The 20,530-nt window shown below is 45.6% G+C and overlaps 1 protein-coding gene across 1 annotated transcript; it reads left to right on the forward strand.

The window, feature by feature from the left end:
* Window positions 1-7,798: 7,798 nt before the first annotated feature.
* On the forward strand, window positions 7,799-17,407 carry ZNF334 (zinc finger protein 334). Its single transcript, XM_057312720.1, is given in 11 exon segments — window positions 7,799-7,813; window positions 14,401-14,527; window positions 14,803-14,853; window positions 14,856-14,885; window positions 16,593-16,631; window positions 16,634-16,803; window positions 17,035-17,145; window positions 17,147-17,212; window positions 17,214-17,236; window positions 17,238-17,270; window positions 17,272-17,407. Coding segments are annotated over 11 exon segments (801 nt in total).
* The last annotated feature ends 3,123 nt before the right edge of the window (window positions 17,408-20,530 follow it).

Genomic DNA, 20,530 nt, shown 5'->3' on the forward strand with positions numbered 1-20,530 from the left:
AAGCAACCAGGGAGCATGATGTCCAAACAGGGAGGGGATCCTGGCACCTGAGGGCAAGGCCCACGACTTTATGGCTACCGAGGAGGGAGAGGTGGAGGAGGGAGCAGTGCCCGGGGCTGTTGAGTAGAGGTGCGTGGGTTGTGCACTGCACAACCTTAGGGGGTCACCATTCACATCACAGCCTGGATTTGTATATAATGTAAAATAATTTCCCAGTTTCATAAATACACAAATCTAAGAGGGAGGCACCTTTTTATAATTTACACAAAAGCACTCTATGGCCTAATGGCAGCCCGGGTGGATAACATTTGCAGAGATCGAGCACGTTGGAGCTATCACCAGGGGTCTCTTGGGAACCTGTGTGCAATCTTCCTGAAAATTCAGGGAGCCATTTTTTTCCCCCCACATAATCACCCATTGCTGCCTCCCTCCTGATGTTGATGGTGACACATGACTTTGCTGAGACCTTGCTACATACAGGGCAGCCTGCAGGACATTACAGATACTACAGAGATGATGCCAACAGGACCCCTGCTCTCAGGAGCTCCCAGTCCAACAGGAGAGGGAGTGAGGACGCATCCAGCCTGGCACTGGAATCCTGCCTGATGTGCCTGGGGAGGCAGCCAGGTGGGTGCTGGGTGCACCTGCCTTGTCTAAACTGGGCGTGAGCCCTCTGGACCTGTGGCCTGGGTCCAGGCTTCTAGGACCACCCAACCTCCTAGTGCAGGGAAGGAGGACCGTAAAAAGACTACTGGAACCAGCCTGACCTTCAGGCAGGGTCTTCATGGTTTCATGGAAGGGAATCTGGAACATTCCCTCCCCCGAAAAATCTTGTATTTTTTTCTCTACAGGTGCCACCAACCCAGTGTTGGTGCTTATTTGAAGTCGATGAGCATTGTCTTTCCCAGATATGCACATTTCCTTGGGAGAAGGAGTTAACCTGAAACTGCAGTGTGGATGGGAAGTTCTTAAAAGCTTTTCCTCTAAAAAGAAGGATTTGAGGTGCCTGCCTGGTTCAGTTGGTTAAGCACCTGCCTTCGGCTAGGTCATGAACCCAGGGTCCTGGGATGGAGTTCCTGGGATCGAACCCTGCATCGGGCTCCCTGCTCAGTGGGGAGCCTGCTTCTCCCTCTCCCTCTCCCCCTGCTTGTGCTCTCGCTCTCAAATAAATAAATAAAATCTTAAAAAAAAAAAAAAAAAGAAGGCTTTAAGGTATCAAAGGATCTAGAACAAAGAAGATAACATTGACAGGCAGGGAGACAGGGCAGAGATGGAAACTAGGGTGGGGTGGACAGGGGGTTTTCTAGGTAGCCCCAACTGGTCTAGGACCTTGGCAAAGCATTGTTAGGGCGAGGTGGTATCTTTGGGGTCTCCCAAATATATATATTTATAAATTATTAATGATATATCTTTCTATTTAGTGTAGGTTTTGTTTTCATATCTGTGAAACAGGACCTAAAGTCAGACTTAAGCTGCAGCATCGTTCCAGTGATCATCAGGGAGCCTAGAAAGTTCTTGCACTTCACAAGCCTAAAATAAATGCTATCTACTTAAAAATATCTTCCACACAGTGTTCCATTGTTTTCCCTCACAGCACCCCTTACAATTTGGAATTCTATAGCTATTTGAAATGCTATAGCTAGTTGTGGCTATAAATATTGTGGCCTTCCTCGCCAGATTCTGAATACGCAGGGACCATGTCTGGCTTTTTCACTATTGTTTTCCAGAGCCTAGAACAGTGCCTCACACATAACAGGTATCCAGAAATAATCGTTGGGTGGATAAATGATGGATAGCGAACAAAGACTAGCTTTAATTTTTGACATTCAAGATGCTTCACTGAGATTTGGCTTCCAGTTTGAGGAAGGCTTGAGGTGCGGATTGCAACTTATTGGGGTTCTTTGTTGACCACACAAAGTATCTCCGAATAGCTACATTAAAAAGGAATTTGTTGAAGTTGGTAAGAACCAGAACCAGGATAACTCCAGAGATCTACATAACAGGAGTTAATGGGCAATTGCTTCAAGGCTTCCATATCAGAAAGACTCAGCTCCACCTAGGCCAGGAGTGGGACAGGCAACTTACAGGACCGTCATTCAGTGGCTGCCATCGACAGTTGTATAGGCTTGGCACTGCTCAATTTCAGCAGGTACTACTCAGCAATCTAAATGGATGAATCCTCTAGAGTTGTGCAGTGTGCCTATGCAAGTGTATGTGGTAGACCTTAATAGAAGTATGGTAGTTCCCCTGAGGAAAATTGAAGTGATGTTATCAGGGAAAGGTAGTATGGATGTGAGGAGGACCAAGAAAACCAACAGCTGTCCACCACAGATGAGATGACCGGGTTAACAAGCAGCCAGGAGCCTCTGTCGGAGCCCTAAGTTCATCCTGGTAGTCAATGACAGCTGGACCGTGCTAATACTGTCACCTGGTGGCCAGAGAGGACCCTACATGATCCAATATCTGCTTTGCCGGCCTCCTTTTGGACATATTTCCTTCCTCTCGCCCAGCTTCCTTCCCTCCATCCCACTTTCTCTCCTCCCCCCTTCCCTACCCTCCCAATCTCTCAGCTTTCCTCCTGATCCCTTGGCTCCCCTGCTCTTCTTCTCTCCTCCTCTCCCTAAACTGTCCTGACTACATCATCATCTCTGGGGACCAGTCCCTGAGCTCTGTGCTGGCCAGACTGAGCCCCAGAGTTGGGAACCCGAGAAGCTCTAGAACTCAGACTCTATACCCTCTCTCAGCACTTTCTCTGTTTTCCTCCTCCTTTTTTTTTTTTTTAAGATTTTATTTATTTATTCGACAGAGAGACAGCTAGCGAGAGAGGGAACACAAGCAGGGGAAGTGGGAGAGGAAGAAGCAGGCTCATAGCAGAGGAGCCCGATGTGGGGCTCGATCCCATAACGCCGGGATCACACCCTGAGCCGAAGGCAGACGCTTAACCGCTGTGCCACCCAGGCGCCCCTCCTCCTCCTTCTTGCAATATTTTCCCCTCTCTTTTTTAAACCATTCATTCAACAAATCTTTGATAGCTGGAGCACCCCCTATATGCCAGAATCAGCCTGAGATGCACTGACTCAGCCAGAGATTCAGTACATGGATTTCTACTCTTCCGAGACCCACTCGTGTCGTATTGCCCAAACACCTCTGAAGAGAGATGCCCATACACATATCAAAGTAAATATGAGGTCGTATTGCATTTCATTCTACTGGAGCTATCAGGAAAATTGTTGGATGGTCATTACATCCTCTTAAAAGATGTTGACTTTTTTTTTTTTTAAAGATTTTATTTATTTGACAGAGATAGAGACAGCCAGCGAGAGAGGGAACACAAGCAGGGGGAGTGGGAGAGGAAGAAGCAGGCCCACAGCAGAAGAGCCTGACGTGGGGCTCGATCCCAGATCGCCGGGATCACGCCCTGAGCCGAAGGCAGACGCCCAACCGCTGTGCCACCCAGGCGCCCCAGATGTTGACATTTTTAACCTCCAGTATCTGTCAATATGACCTTCTTGGAAACAGGGTCTTTACAGATGATCAAGTTAAGATGAGGTCATTTGGGTGAACCTTAATCTAATACGACTGTGTCCCTGCAGAAAAAGGGAGTGGGAGAATTTCGACACAGAGACAGACAAGTGAAGGGGGGAGGTCATATGAAGGCACAGGATGAACATTCCCTGTGAGCCGAGGAACCCCTGAGGCTACACACAGCTAGGAGAGAAGCATGGAACAGATCTCCCTCATGGCGCTCAGAAAAAAACCAACCCTGCTGACACCTCGATTTCAGACTTCTAGTTTCCAGAATGGCAAGACAATAAATTTCTGTTGTTTAAGCTACCCCATGGTGGTACATTTTTACTCGGGCTTAACACACTAATACAGATGGCAAGATGGCAGAAAGAATGATCTGAGGACAGACAGAAGGTTGAGACATTAAGGAAATTTTAAAAACAAAAACACTTAACATCAAAAATAAAAATTCCTTGTCAACCTGCACCTATAAGTGGTGAACATTTAATATTTTCAATTCCAGCGCTTATCTCAGTGAAGCTCTATTTGCACACATGTGTGTTCTCTCCCTCTCTCTACACAGACACACACATTTGACATTCAAATTAATAGGCCAAGAATGCCCTTATATTTCCCTTTCACTTTGTCTATCTTTCATACACAAAATGGAAAAATCATCCATTTTACTTAGTCGTAAAAAATTATATATATGCACAAGGGAAGGTCCCTCTTTCTCCTAAATAATCTCACATCCCATTGATTACCATTGTTAATTTTGGAGCCTATCTTTCTAAATTTTATCTAAATTAATACCTACTTAAATGTGCATATCTTTACCTAAACAGGTATATGTAAAAGATAAAATAATGCTTTATATATGTGTTTGCCTATTGTTTTAAGAGTATATCATACTTTTTTTTATTACTGCACTCCTCACCGATGCATTTCTTTCAGCATGAATTCTTGGATAGATAATGTTTGAGTTCCACAATGCTTTCACACACTCAACATAAGAGAAGGCTTTCCTGTATTGGTTACATTCTTCTGATTGCTCCCCTACGAGATCTCAGATATAAAGAAGGCTTTCTCACATTTAGAATGTTCGCAGTGTTATTCCCCAGTGTGTTTTCTGATGCTCAGAGGGGAAAGAATACGATAAAAGGCTCTCGTGCTCAGAAGGGAAGTTTAGGAGGAAGATAAAGATTTTGGGATCGTTCACATGTGGGTGGACATTCAAGGTCTGCAATCTTCGCTTCTTAGCTATAGTCTTCGATGAAGTTAATAGGCAACTTTTCTTCTTGTATTAATGGTTCATAGCAATCCATCAAGCCCGGTAATCAAAGCAGACGCTCCTCGAAGAATTCCTCGGCAGGCGGCGGGGGCCGCGGCGCCTTATGGGGAATGTAGTTCAAAAAGGCACCAACCGCCCCTTGGGGAACCCTGGGAAAGGCGGCCCGGAGGCTGCCTCTGCGCATGTGCTGCGCTCTACCTGGGCGCCCTTTCTGGTTCTCCAGGTTCTTCCCGGGGCGTGTCTTGCAATCGCGAGTTCCTCGGGTTCCGTGCTCGCCTGTACTTAGTGCAAAGTGGGAGCTCAGCGGGTGCAACCGCGAGTTAGAGGAAGGACTGGCAGCGGCTCCGGGCCCTCGGGGGGTCGGAAGGAAGGCCGGGGCGGAGCTGGCCCGGGTCCGCGGAGGGTGGACGCGCGCTCTCCCCGCATCCCTCGGGCGGGAGTGTCCGAAGCGGGTTTGCTGTGGTCCCGGAGAAGGACGGCGAGAGCCAGGCTGGCCTCCTGACCCGCAAGCCTCAGGGCGGGCGCTCTCTGCAGCCTTTCTTTGCCTGAAGAAGGTGCTTTGGGAGGGTAAAAGGTTTGTGCATCCCAATGACTGAAGTCTCATTTCAGAAGTTTGGCTGATGCACGTGGATCTGCAGCCTGCCGGGCTGGGCTGAAAAGGGCTAGAGGGCAGCAGGGAAGGGAACAGATATTCATTATGAGAAACAAATACTATCATTATTATGTTAGTTATTTTACACTAAGTATCTGGCAGGAGAAAGATGCAAGCTGCAGTTGAAGGGAAGGGCCAGGGTGCAGAATGGACGGGTCGAGAAAGAGTTCAGTGAGGGACTTGAGGGTCGGGGCAGAGATGTCGGCATCATTGCATTAGGTTTTAAAACCGTGATGTTTGGGTTCAGAACAGGTCCTGTCACAAAGCCGCACTGCATCGCCGGGTATGTTATTTAGACTAATCCTGTTTACTCACCTGTAAAATGAGCATAGTAATCATATTAGCCTCACAAGAGTTGTTCCGAGGTTAAATGATCCGAGGGTCAAGCCGGAAATATAGTATGTTCTGGATAAGTATTCCCTGCTATCATTTTACAAAGATTTTTAGACATTTCACTCAATCCTCTCAACCAGGCTATGGGGTCAGCATTACTTCCTCTGAGCTAAAGTGAATGGGTTGAGTTTTCAAACTAGGTCTATTTTACTCCTGGTCTCATGGTCTTTGATGAGTGTTCCCCTCTGCCATCACCCCTTGGGTTTTCTCTGGCACAGTGACTTGTCCTGTGTGTGCCCTAGGAAGCAATTGTGCCATATATTTTGATAGACCATTTGACTTCTTTTCCTTAGGTCATAAGGCATAACTGAGGTTTCTAGGCTCTTCCTGCTCCTGAAGTTTTCTCTCACTTTTCATCAACCCTGATGAGATTCTAGAAAAAGTCCAGCTCACCAGGCTCTTGAGCCTTGGGACTCCACGTGTAGGTTCCAGCTAATGGAAATGTGGCTCCCAAGGCCCAGGTTGAAACAAAACCATTCCTGTGAAGTAAAAAGCAGCAGTGCCCAGGAACAGAAATCCCACCTGGAAGAACATATTCCTGAACTGAAAACTCTCCCTAGAATTTCAGCGTGGAAGTAGAAGAATCCTTAAAAAGAACATATTCAAGGTACTGGCCAGAATTTTCCTCTCCAATGTGAGCAAATCTGGGTGATAACACCGTAGTCAGAGACCATGGATATTGTAGCTCAGCAAAACTTTAGTTCAACTTTCTAACGAATGATGTGAGCTGCAACCGAAGGGAAAGGGCAGGGTGCAAATGGGACAGGAAAAGACACTTCCCTGAAGGATTTGTGGGGGTGTGGGTTGGAGGGAAGGGGTATCAGCCATAGCTAAGGAAATGATTTCTTATCACTTTCCAAGCACATTTGTGTCATTCCCTGTAATCTCCACTCTTTCTGTTTATGCTGAGCTGCTCAAACCGAGTCCACCACCAAACCTGGGATTCATCAAATGTCCCCCTTGTGGAATTCTGCAGTGGAGGTAAAGAGAAGGTTTTTACAACTATGTCACTTTGCCTTATTTTAAAATTAGGACTCAGGGGGGCACCTGGGTGGCTCAGTCGTTAAGCATCTGCCTTCGGCTCAGGGCGTGATCCCAGGGTCCTGGGATCGAGCCCCACATCAGGCTCCTCTGCTGGGAGCCCGCTTCTTCCTCTCCCACTCCCCCTGCCTGTGTTCCCGCTCTTGCTGGTCGTCTCTCTCTCTCTTTGTCAAATAAACAAATAAAATCTTTAAAAAATAAATAAATAAAAATAAAATAAAATAAAATAAAATTAGGACTCAGGAGGTAAGTATCTTCTCCAGTTATGCAGTTTGCTAGTGATAGCTAAGAACTGAATTCACGTCTCGGTTTCCAGGTCAGGGTTCTGTCCTCTACCACCTTTAAGTTAAAACAAATTTCTTAACAGATAGACTCTAGTGAAACTGCATCCGAGGAAGGCCAGACAAAAAGGCGAACATCTTAAAGCACTTGTACTCTTTCTGAACTTCTCCTGCATTCTCTGCTCTCGAGTGGCTAAAAAATATTAGTAGGAAAATAGGTAAATGACATAATTTCAACATTTCCCGTGCCAATAAGTCTTGTAATCCTCGTATTATTTTTAATGCTGGAATCATGTATATGATTCCAAACTTTGTATATACTGAATTTTATTGATCCAATCTGTTACTGCGCTAAGGTTAGTTTTGATTTTTTCCAAGGCCTAAGTTGACAGTAATCCCATAAAAAAAAAATTGTTTATATTCACTCAGTAAGAAAAGTTCTCGTGATCATTTCAGAATTATAAATGGACAAGTGGATATTCCCTCACCAGATTGGTCAAAGGACCATTTTTTGGATAGGTAATCCTAAGAGCTGCTGAGTTAGCCAACTAAACCTCTCATGATTCTATTCCTTTTCTTCCTTACCCAGCCTTGGTATCCCCACTCCTGGCCGTTTCTTAAGAGCATCCGAAAATGAACAAATCCCAGGTAAGTTGTTTAGGGATTTACTGCCCACATTTTGCCGTGGATTTCAAAGACATTTATAACGATTTGTACATTCAAATTAAATAGTAGAACTATGTAAAATAAAGCATCAGAGAAAAGAGTAGTAGATCGCTGCTGGAAAAGTTGGCATAAATATACAGAAATCATATGTCCCTGTAGACTTATCTAGAAAGGCTCAGACAATATGAGAAAGGTCTTACATTGACTATTTGAATGGTTTTCCTGTCGTTTATATCTAAACATTTTCCTAGATGATCTTTGAATAAATGGCACAGGGGCCAGTCTTGCCAAGAATATCTGTGAAAGAAATGAGTGAGTTTCTTGTGACTTTCATACCCAGGCAAAGCGCAGTTATTGGACGGGACTGTCCTCTGAGTAGACACCATTCAGATGATTCTCTACAATGCAGGGATAAAAATGAGAATAAATGGTTCACCTGCTCCTCAAATCGTGTCCTATAACTATTTCTTCCAGCTCTGCTTTCGAAACAGGTTGTAGCGGGAACAATTCAGTGTTCTAAAACTTCCTCACTTGCCGGTCTCATTTCATTTCAACTCACTTCACGCAGTCTTGGATCTGCCCCACCATTCCCATGGACGTGTTCTGATAAAAGTTAGCAGTAGCCTAAATATATTCGAACCCAGTGGGTATTTTCCAGTCCACGCTTTACTAAACTCCGTGTTGCGTTGGCCAGTATGACCATCCCCTCCCTGACATGCACCTCTGATGATCTGATATCACCCACGTGGTTCTCTTCTTGGCTCTCTTTATATCTTTTATAGAACCTTCTTCCCTACGTTATTAGCCCAGTATTCTTCCTGGTTTTTTTCATCCCCTTTGTGGTTTTGACATGCAGCTCTTTGTGCTCTCAAGTCTTTCTCCACCCCCAAGAACCCCCGCTTGAGACTTGCCGAGCATGTCTGTAAGCACGGCCAGAAGGCCACTGGAGTCCTCATGTTCAAAATGGAAACAACATTTCCAGTCTTTTCAATTTGCTTCTTCCTCTTCATTCCCTATCAGTGCCACTATTATCTGGCTGGTTAGCTCAAGCTCTCCTTTTCCTCACTTCCTGTATCCAGTTATCGAGCCTTGTGAATGTTGTCTTTTTTTTTTTTAAGATCCTATTCGTTTATTAGAGAGAGAGAATGAGCACGAGCAGTGAGGAGGGGTAGAGGGAGAAGCAGGCTCCCCACTCAGTGGGGAGCCCGATGTGGGACTCGATCCCAGGACCCCAGGATTATGACCTGAGCCGGAGGCAGACACTTAACTGACTGAGCCACCCAGGCTCCCCTGCCGTAGTTTTTCTCTCCTGGATTATCATAATAACTCTGTCAGTTTGCCTGCCTCCTTCCCCTCCCTACCTGAAGACTGTTCATGCTGCGTGATCCCCCTAAAATGCCAATTTAGTCAAGTCTCTGAATACAGAAATTGCTGGAGTGGCCCCATACCACTCCCAGGCTCTTTCGGCCTCCTTGGTATGACTGATAAGGCTATCCATGTCATGACCAGTTTTTTCTTTTTTTTTTAATAAGGTTTTCTTTTTAAGATTTTATTTATTTATTTGACAGAGAGAGCACACAAGTAGGGGGAGTGGCAGGCAGAGAGAGACTCGATCCCAGGACCCCAGGATCATGACCTGAGCCGAAGGCGGATGTTTAACTGACTGAGCCACCCAGCCGCCCCATGACCAGTTTTTTTTCTTCTTTTTAATTCCTACTGCTACGAACCTTCCATTCAACAGCTAGATACTGATCAAGCCAGTGTATGCCGAACATGACGTGCGATGCTCTTGAGACAGCTTGAATGAAAGGGATGCCGTCCCTGTCCTCGGGGAGCTCAGAAGCCAGTGAAGGAGGCAGACGTTACACGGACAACACAAAGCACAGTGAGGGGTTCTCACCTCCGTCAGACCCAGGATCCATTCTATAGTGTCTGTCATAGACGCAGACCTCATGTTCACCCATCTCCTTTATCTCTCTGTCACTATTCCACCCATGCTGGGCTGCCCCTGCTGTAGACCCAGATAAAACAACACACGAAGTGTGGTATCTGGCTTCCTGGGGGATGGCAGCCCAGAAATGTGGGCACGTTAACTCACCTCCGAGTGACCCTTGACTGAAGGGAAGTGGGAAATGAGAAGGAAGTGGACAGATACGTTCTCTCTCCTTTCCCTCCTCCACGTACTATCCGCGTGGTCCTTGTGGAGAGGTCCCACGCGTTGGCTGAATGCTGCTGCTCGGAGACCTGCTGCCTGCCTGGGGTTTGTAGGGAAGCAGTGAGCAGGGTGGCGCTGCCTGTCAGCCCTCACTGCTTACATCCTTCCTTTCCACCCTCACTGCTCTGGCTGGAGCCCCCCCAAATAAGAGACAGAGCCTTAGCCTTGTTTCCTGGAGACCCTAGCTAAAACCTAGCTAAAACCCATCTTCCCCTCCTCTTATTTTGGAAATCCTAGGTAATAGAACCTATTTACATAATTTTTAAAAGTCAGTAAAATTCCCTGATATAAAGGAGTAAAAGCAAATTAATTGAATTAATTAGTTTAAAAAGGAATTAGTATGTATTTTAATATGGAACGCTCAGATACAACTAGACTAAGTCGGAAGAGTAGTCTGATGTTTATACCTGTAGGTAGAATCACTGTGAATGTGACATGTTTCATGATTCAAGTCCCGTGCGCAGGATTGCCATTAGTGATATTTTTCAAAAGAAGTGGAAATCCCTGAAGTTCCAATCTGAACTAAATATGGTATTCCCTCCAGGTACCCAGTATTGCGTTCCAGGAAAAATTGGAGTACGTAAAAAAAGTATAAAAATACTGTGTGTTCAAATGTAAAATGGAGTAAGGTGATATGCTCAGATCCTTTTTTTTTTTTTTAGATTTTATTTATTTATTTGTTTAGAGAGAGAGGAGGGGAGGGGCAGAGGGAAAGAGAGAATCGAGCAGACTCTGTGCTGAGCGTGGAGCCCAGCATGGAGCTCAATCCCATGACTCTGAGATCATGACCTGAGCCTAAATCAAGAGTTGGACGCCCAACCGGCTGAGCCACCCAGGGCCCCTATGCTCAGATCATTATAAACCAATTTTCCATCTATATAATGCTTTAGGATATGAGAGAGTTGGACAAAACTTGGAGCATTTCTTTCCTGTATGACGCTGTCCAGCACACTGCAGGAGGCCTAGCACCCTTTGTTCCCTCTTCCCTCCCCCCTGCCCCCCCGCTTGTCCGCCAAATACCAACATCCTCCCAGAGAACTTTGCGGGCCACAGACGTCTCCACGGGTGTGCAAAACGCCCCTGGTGGAAGGTATCACCCATGCCAGAAACCACTGCAGGGCGATGATCGTTTGCATCCCTGAGCATGCCCCCAGTTTCACACTCCTGTGTTAACTAACCGTGTTTCTACTGTTGGGCGGGCTCCCTGACTCTCTACCCTTTTAATTCGCACAATGATCTTCCACATCGTAGAACCCATTCCTGCCCCTGTGCGTTCGTCCGCCGGGCCGTGTGTTCACAGAGCACTGCGGGGCGTCTCCCTCCCTGCCTGACGTGTAGGGTCTGGGCGTTTGCTGGGTGCCTTCCTCACAGGTAACACTGCCAGCCTCTGCAGGAGTGGGCACACGCTGTACTCTGTCTGTCCAGTGGTTGTCGCCCCGTGTGGCTGAGAGCAGACAGAGTCTGTGATTTTTTTGTGGGTGGTCTTTTTTGTATGAACCTGGGAACTATCCTCTGCTCTGAATGCATGATTATCCGCCTTCCAGAGGTGCTTACAAAGGTGACCGGAGTCACCAGGAAGATTGGGTTTCTTTTCCTTTTGTTAATACACACTGTTCCATTTCTCCCAGAGTGAGCGCAGTCACTGCTCCTGCTGTGGACATTAAGCTGCCGAGTGCAGCTGGTCTGCCTTAGTGAGTGAAGGACTCCCGAGGGAAGGCTGCCCGTTTGTCTGCCTCTCTCTCTCACTGGCCTTTTGCTTCTAATTATTCTGCCAGTTGTTCCTTCTAGTCATTAAGACCCTATATGTCCAAAGTTACACCTATAATTATAAATCCTGCTTATCGTCAGGAAGTTTGTAACCTCTTTGGAGGAAGTAATTCCTGGAGGAAATAATGTGGATAATGTGACTACTTCCAGTTTACGTGTAGGAAGCAGGTACATGTTGATAGGAGGAAAGGGGTGATTAAATTAGGTGATGGGGGCACCTGGTGGCTCAGTCGGTTAAGTGTCTGACTCTTGATCTCGGCTCAGGTCTTGGTCTCAGGAGCGAAAGTTCAAGCCCCACATTGGGCTCTGTGCTGGGCATGGAGACTACTTAAAAAAAAAAAAAAAAACTGATACGTGTGTCCATATGAAGATGGGTATCAGGCCAGAGAAGGAAAGCCTGAAGTAAAGCGACTAGCGATCGTAAGGCATAAATAGCATATGAGTATCTGCAGAGGGAGAGAAAAGACCCTCTGTTTCTTGCTGCTTTATTTGGAAATGGTTTTAGACTTACAAAAGAATTAGAAAAATCACACACAAAGTATACATACCCTTCACTTTGCGTCCCCTGATCTTTGAAAAACACAGCACATCCATCAAAAATCAGGGAATTGACATTAATACAGTGCTACTCTCCATCTTAGCTGAAATTTCGCCAGTTGTCCCAGGATGTGCTTTGCAGCTGAGGGGTCCAACCTAGGATCCCCCATTGTGTTTGGTTGTCACGTCTCCTTAGCCTCCTGCAATCTCAGACAGTCTTTCTCTGTCTCTCCTGACCTTGACACTTAACTGCCAGTTGCTTTGTTGGGTTCACTCTCTAGCCTTTTCTTTTTCTTATTTATAACCTCTCCGTCCGACCAAGAGAAACCTGGCTGTCACAATCTACATTATATTTACTTACTTGCTCGTTCAAGTATATACATGAGGTTGTTAAAGAAACCCTGATCCACACCCCATGTGAATCACAAATTTCCCAACTTGAGTGTCACTGTGTACAATTCATTAGCCTTACGCATTGTATCAAAACCCTCTTCTCCAAAGTTACTTTCTTTCTCACCCCCTTCAGTGTAGTTACTTCATTTTATTATAGTTAGGTTCATTTATTACTGTTTATATTCTCTGTGGGGTCTCCCTTCCATATCCTGGTTGATTCTGTTTATCCTGGAGGTGTGTGATATTACCATAGTTCTAGGAATCAGAACTGTATGGAAAGATATACTTAGAGAAGTGTCGCCTCCCCGTCATCCTTCTCCCCACTCCTGCTCCTCTGTTCTTCCCATCTGTTCCCACCTACCTCTGGAAGGTAAGCCGTTCATTGGTTTCCGGTTTATCTTTCTGTATATCTTTCTTACACACCAGTGGCTACATGTACAGTTGACCTTTGAACAACATGGGTTTGAACTCTGTGGATCCACTTATATGAAGACTTTTGTTAAAGGCGGTACTGTAAATGTATTTTCCCTTCCTTATGGTTCTTAATAACATATTCTTTTCTCTAGCTTAGTTTACTTTATTCAAGGATACAGTATAAAATACCTATAACATACGAAGTGTGTGTTAATCAGCTGTTTATGTTATCGGTAAAGCTCAGGATCAACAGGGGGCTATGAGTAGTTAAGTTTGGGGGGGGAGTCAAAAGTTACACATGGATTTTCGATTGTGCAGGGGATGAGTGCCGCTAATTCCCATGTTGTTCGAGGGCCAACTGTACATTTTCTTATATCTCCTTCTTTCTTTCATTAAAGGTAGCATACTATAGGTATTCTTCTGCACTTTGCTGTCTTCACTTAGCCATATAGCCCAAAAATCACTCCATATTGGTTCACAGAGATCTCCTGTGTTATTTATGCCTCCGGTTGTGGCTTTTGCTTACCACTCTGTCTTCTCTGTTTTCTGAGCTCGGAACCAAATATCCAGCTGCCAGCTGGACCTCTCTACTTGTATGCTCCACAGACCCAAGTATAATCTCCTCAGTAGCAATGCACTAGCTTTCTGTGGTCAATTCTTTTTTGGTTTTCTCTTCCTAATCTCAGCATACAGTACTACCAGCTGATCGTGCAAAATAATCTGGACGTTACATCTCCCACAACCAGTTAGTGGCCAACTCCCCTTGTTCTTCATGATGTAGGGTCTAGTCCCTCCTTCCCACCCCCACTAGAACTACCCGTGGTCATGACTCACAGTGGGTCCTAGCTTTCTTCCCCTTTCATTTGACCTTTAAGCCATTTGCCATTTTTCTGGGGTTGGGGACAGCGAACACTGTTCCATAGGGCCACATGGTCTCTGTCACATCCACTCAGCACAGTCGTTGTGGTGTGAAGGCATGTTGGTAATGTGTCAACCAATGGATGTGGCCAAATTTGGCTCCCAGTGAGCTGGATTTGGCCCACAGACTGTAGTTTGCTGACCCCTGTGCTCTAGAGCATTGCTTCTAAACTGTAAATTTGATCACCAAACTCCAGTTCTTGCTAACAAATATCTCTTTGTGGATTCCCATTATTCACAACAGCGTTCTCCAAAGTGAAGGGTAGGGAGCACCCCAAGGATCCTATGGGCTTCTGTTCACCTTGGATTGAACATATTCTTTCAGAGATGGGTTTCATTCAAGGACCTGACTGTGGACTTCACCCAGGAGGAGTGGCAGCAACTGCGTCCTGCTCGGAGGCTCCTGTACAGGGATGTGATTCTGGAAAACTACAGGCAGCTGGTCTCCATGAGTGAGTGCAGCTTCCATGTTTAACTCTCAAAAGCATGCATTTCCTCTGTGTCAGAGAAACATGTTGGATTTAATTACGTAGCCTTCAGCATCAGGGAAAGAGGATTTAGGCAGTCAAAGTGTGTGCGTGTACCCACTGCCCCTCCCACCCTTCCTCCAAGTGTTCTGACTTTATTGACAAATCACCGGGCATCCTCATCACATAGCTTCTAAAGCTTCAGAGTCCCTGAAATCCAAAGAGCTTGGTCCGAGTTCTGTGTTTTTTCCCATTAACAGGGTACCATGTTAGCAAACCAGACGTGATCTGCAAACTGGGGCAAGGAGAAGAGTGGAGGAATTCTCACATCAGAACTACCCAGGTGAGTAACTGACCTCAGAGCAGGTGGAAACCAGTGGAAGGGAGAGTTCCAAGGCGGTCATGGTTGGTAATGTTTCTCAGGAATCTCTTTTTATAGGCCCCAGACCTTGGGATTAGATTGAAGATTAGATCATTGTCATGCTGCAGGTATATAAAACATCTTCCCCGAATAAATGTACTCTTCTCTTTGATTGAAAAATTTATAAGGATTTTCGCCACTACATTACCTATCCCCAGAGCCCAGTCCCTCCTTCACCATACCTTGCACGTTATTTCTGTGCCATTCGCTGTTGCCCACCTGACCCCACCCCCCCACCCCCCAGTGACCATTGTTATAGACTTGTTGTATATTCAGACATTCATAGATCCATCTTGAGAGACATAAATCTTGGGGCACCTAGGTGGCTCAGTCGGTGAAGTGTCTGACTCATGATCTCAGGGTCATGAGATCGAGCTCCACGTTGGGCTCCACACTCAGCTCAGTCTGCTTAAGATTCTTTTTCTCGGGGCGCCTGGGTGGCTCAGTCATTAAGCTTCTGCCTTTGGCTCAGGGCGTGATCCCAGGGTCCTGGGATAGAGCCCCATATCGGGCTCCTTACTCCACTGGGAGCCTGCTTCTTCCTGTCCCACTCCCCCTGCTTGTGTTCCCTCTCTCGCTGGCTCTCTCTCTCTCTGTCAAATAAATAAATAAAATCTTTTTTTTTTTTTAAAGATTTTATTTATTTATTCAACAGAGATAGAGACAGCCAGCGAGACAGGGAACACAAGCAGGGGGAGTGGGAGAGGAAGAAGCAGGCTCATAGTGGAAGAGCCTGATGTGGGGCTCGATCCCATAACGCCAGGATCACGCCCTGAGCCGAAGGCAGACGCTTAACCGCTGTGCCACCCAGGCGCCCCTCAAATAAATAAATAAAATCTTAAAAAAAAAAAAAAAAATTCTCTCTCTCCCTCTGCCCCTCCCCCCTCTAAAAAAGAAAAAGAAAAAGAAATCCTGCTTGATTTACATGATCTGACTAGTTACCTTCCATTTTTCTCTCCATCCTTCAACGGAGAAAGCGTGGTTTCACTTTCCATTCTCAGCCCCACGAGGGTAGGGACTATGGTGAGGCAAACAGAGTGTTTCGGGCACAAATTCAAGAAGACACTCACTCTCGGGGTCATGCAGGTGATTTAGAGGTCATGTTTGCCTCACCGTTGTCCCCACCCTGCTCGACACACATTCTCCTTTTTATTTGTGCAAATTCCAGAGTTCCCATGTCACTGCCAAAATTTCAGATTCACCCCTGCTTTTTGTTTCTTTGTCCTACTGACTGTCTCTCTGAGGTCTGTGTCTCCAGGTCTCACTGTCTCTAAGTGCTTCCTTGGCTCCTGTCTATCTTACTCAGGCCTCTGTCAGCCACATTCACAGTTCACTTTGTGCTCACTGTTCCCTGTGACTGTCTTACTTTGTTCTGTGTTAAAGGTAGTTTCCTCTTCCCTTCATTCTATGAAACAGGCTGGGGGCATTGAGTGGGAGCTTGGTTTTTTTTTGGTTTCTGGTTTTGTTTTCTGCTAAATCAACCACAGAGGGGATTTTGCCCTTGCAATGTCCTTAATTCTGGGAGGCTGGTCCTGCAGTTGAATCCCCCACAGCAAGGGAGGTGTGACTCTCATTTCATAGCAAGTGTGGAAAGGCTCACAAGTTACTGTTAATTGTGCTCCTTCCTAGAAGTCGGTGATGTCTTAGAGAAAGACAAGGAAATCCAAAGCTGCATTTGAGGCAAAGCTTATGCCTCAACAATAAAACACTAATTACAGAAAGAAATAATGTATTTGGGAAAACATTGAATCTGGACATGAATATTGTTCCCTCAAGAAAAATACCCTACAAATATGATCCCTGTGGAGCCCATTTGTAAACTAATTCAGAAGTAATTGCTGCGATGAAAGCTATTTTTTTTAAAGTGTTTGTTTTTAAGATTTTATTTATTTATTTATTTGAGAGAGAGAGAGAGAGAGAGAGAGAGAGCAAGCATGAGCCAGGGGAGGGGCAGAGGCAGAGGGAGAGGCAGACTCCCTGCTAAGCAAAGAGCCTGATGTGGGGCTCGATCCCAGGACCCCGAGATCATGACTGAAGCGGAAGGCAGACGCTCACCAACTGAGCCACCCAGGCGCCCCTGGAAAGCTATTTTAGAAAGATTCCTGATGAATACTGTGGATATGGGAAACCGCCACTCTATTCTAAGTGTGAGAAAAGTCATACTGGAATTAAAAAAAAAAAAACCCACATATGATCCAGTTAGGAAAGCCAGAAGTCAGAATGAAGACCTTATTCTGCACCAAAACATTCCAGACTTCGAAACAACCTTTTGACTCATAAATGTGGGAAAACCTTCTTCAGAAGAGCCGCTCATGACACAGAAGAGGGCATGTGCTGAAAGGAAACCAAATGAATGCAATGAATGTAGCAAAACCTTTTCTAAGAAGCCCACCCATGTTGTACGTCAGAGAACTCACACAGGGGAGAAACCCTGTGCATGCTAGTCAATGTGGAAAAGTTCTAGGTACTAAACAGGGCCTCATTGCACATCAGATAACTTGCAGAGGAGAGAAACATGTTGTGTTTAATAAATGTGCTGGAACATTCGTTGTGAAGTCAGACCGCAAGGAACACGAGAGAACACACACAGAGGAGAATCTTTTTGAGTGTGATGAACATGGGTGTGCCATCAGCAAAAACTCCCCCCTCGTTGAGCATCAGAAAGCTATGTGGAAGAGACCTGCGCATGTGTGGCATGTGGGAGAACCTGCTGCCGGAAGTTCTCCTTCATGGAATATCCGTGAACTCACACTGGGGAGAAACTCTATGGACGTAACCAATGTGGGAAATTCTCCTGCCACAAGTCAGCCTTCAGAGTGCATCAGAGAATTCACACCGGAGAGAAACCCTATGAATGGAGTGGATGTGGCAAAACCCACCGTCGGCTGTGGACTGTCACTGGACATCAGAAAATACACACAGGGGAGAAACCCTATGAAGGTAATAAATGCAAGAGAACTTTTTGCCACAAGTCAAACTTCCTTTTACATCAGAAAACTCATAAGGGGGGCGCCTGGGTGGCACAGCGGTTAAGCGTCTGCCTTCAGCTCAGGGCGTGATCCCGGCGTTCTGGGATCGAGCCCCGCATCAGGCTCCTCTGCTGTGAGCCTGCTTCTTCCTCTCCCACTCCCCCTGCTTGTGTTCCCTCTCTCGCTGGCTGTCTCTGTCTCTGTCAAATAAATAAATAAAATCTTTAAAAAAAAAAAAAAAGAAAACTCATAAGGGGTAAATGCCGGAGAAGCAATGACCAACAAAGCAACAGGTCACATAATTCACAGAATGCTAAAGCCCTATAAAAATGCACAGAGGCGTGAAATCTTATAAATGCAATTAATGCGAGACGTTTTTCTGCCACATATCAGCTCTTACTACAACATCAGAGAACTCACTCAGGAGAGAAGTAGAGTGTGTTTCATCCATGTGGTGAAACGTTCAGTGTGAGCTATGAAAACGTAGCACAGTTCAGACTTTATGCCAAGTGAGCCTCCCTTTTAAAATAACGAAACATTATTTAAGTGAAATTAGTCAAGTCTTCTCCACACTGTTACTTGTCAGTATATGTGATGAGGTGAGAGGATCTAACCTCATTTCATTCCAAATCAGTACCAGTTGTTCCTACGATAATTAATTTACTATCTCTCAATTTAGGGTGTTTTCAGGGCTCAGAGTAGACAGGTTGGTTTTGTCTTCCCAGATTCCATAGCCTTTTAGTGACAGACTCTGATTCCTTTAACTGCAGAGGCATCAACTGAGAGGACTCACGGTGGTACTCCACCCCCCGGACCCCTGGGACTGCCACAGGTAAGCATTTGATAAAGCCCAGCTCACGAAAGCCCTCGTGGGAGCTTTGTGGTGGGAGACAGACACGGACAGCTAATATGGGATGCTGAAGCTTCCTGCAGCCAAGTCAAGAAAAGAGCCATTGAGGTAGGAAAAAAATGCAGAGATAAGCCGATTTGAGTAGTAAAGAGAATGCTGATGGTGTTTGAATCCAGAAAGGGTTGGTCTCCCTGGTGTTGGTGTTGTCTGGTATCCACTCACCCCTGTGCTATCAGTGGTTTGAATATGTCAACAGACAGGTTTCTGTTTCTTTCTTCTTTCTAATAAATGGGTTCATAGAAGTGTTCTTTAGAATTCGCCGACCAAATTCTGAGGGGAAAAAAAGGCCTCTGTAAGGCCAATTAGAATGACGTTGGCTGCATATATGCAGTTAGGCAGGATTGCCGTTAAGTTAGTACGAGGTGTTTTTCCTTCAAATCCTCATTTCCTTGAGTGGGATTTTTCCCTAAGCTCATTCCTGGCCTCTCTGCCACATTGCACGTCTGTCCCAGGGAAGACCAAGCGTGTTTATTCATGTGGTGAAATTGGCATACGTGTACATCCGCAGGGGCGTGTTCATGTATCACATATACATACGTGTGTGTGAATGTACGTGTGTGTGTGTGTTGCTCTTTTTCTTGAAACTTTTTTCTTGAAACATATTCATAGTTACTTCCAAGCCTTGGTTGCTATTGAGAATGGATTTTATCATCTTTCACTTTAAACCTGTATTCTTGGGGCGCCTGGGTGGCTCAGTTGGTTGAGTGTCTGATGCTTGATCTCAGCTTGGGTCTTAATCTCAGGGTTGTGAGTTCGGGCCCCTCATGGGGCCCCATGCCAAGCAAAACATAAAAAACTATATTCTTTACTGATGGAATTCTTTTTTAATTGTACCAAAGTTGCCGTATTTTTCCCTCAGTTTTAGTACTTTCTTGCTTTGTGTTTCAGAACGTTCCGCGTGCTGCGTGTTAGGTCCGCGTGTTAGCTGTCTGTACAGTTACACCTTCTGGCTGCCCGCTTGCTGTGGGTTCTGTGGCAACACGGGCTTCTGCCCATTACTGTACTGTTTTCCTTTTTTGTTTATGTGTACCATTATACAGAGGGAAAAGCTATGTGTTGGGAAGAATGTTTTTCACATCCGAGAGAAATGGTAAATGCAAGAAATTCACTGAACCCCAAGCAGGGTAGAAACAAAACCCCAAGGCACGTCAAAATCAAATTTCAAGACACATAAAAATCAAAGCCAAATTTAATAAAGAGGAAATCTTTAAAGTAGCCAAAGGAGGGAAAAAAAGACATTCCATAGAGGGTGTATTTGTTTTCTGCGGCTGCCATGACAAGTACCACAAACTGAGTGGTTTGGAACAACGGAAATCCACTGTATCACAGTTTTGAAGGCTAGAAGTCAGGATGAGGGACCGGCAGGGCCGTGCTCCCTTCTGAAGGTTCTCGGGAAGGATGTCTCCCAGGCCTTTCTCCTGCCTTCTGGTAGTTCCGTGGCTCATGGGAGCATCACCCAGTCTTCACGTGGCATTCTCCCTGCATGCATGTCTGTGTCCAAATTTCCCCTTTATGTAAAGATACTAGTCGTATCGGACCAGGGCGCACTCTACTCCAGTATGACATCATCCTAACTGATTAAGCTGCAAAAATCCTTTTTTCAAATAAGGTCACATTCTGAGGTGCTGGGGGTTAGTGCTTCAACCCATAACGCAGGGTAATGTATTAGTTACCTATTGCTGTGTAAC

Source organism: Ursus arctos, unplaced genomic scaffold (genome assembly GCF_023065955.2).
Source record: "Ursus arctos isolate Adak ecotype North America unplaced genomic scaffold, UrsArc2.0 scaffold_16, whole genome shotgun sequence".
NCBI classification, from domain to species: Eukaryota; Metazoa; Chordata; class Mammalia; order Carnivora; family Ursidae; genus Ursus; species Ursus arctos.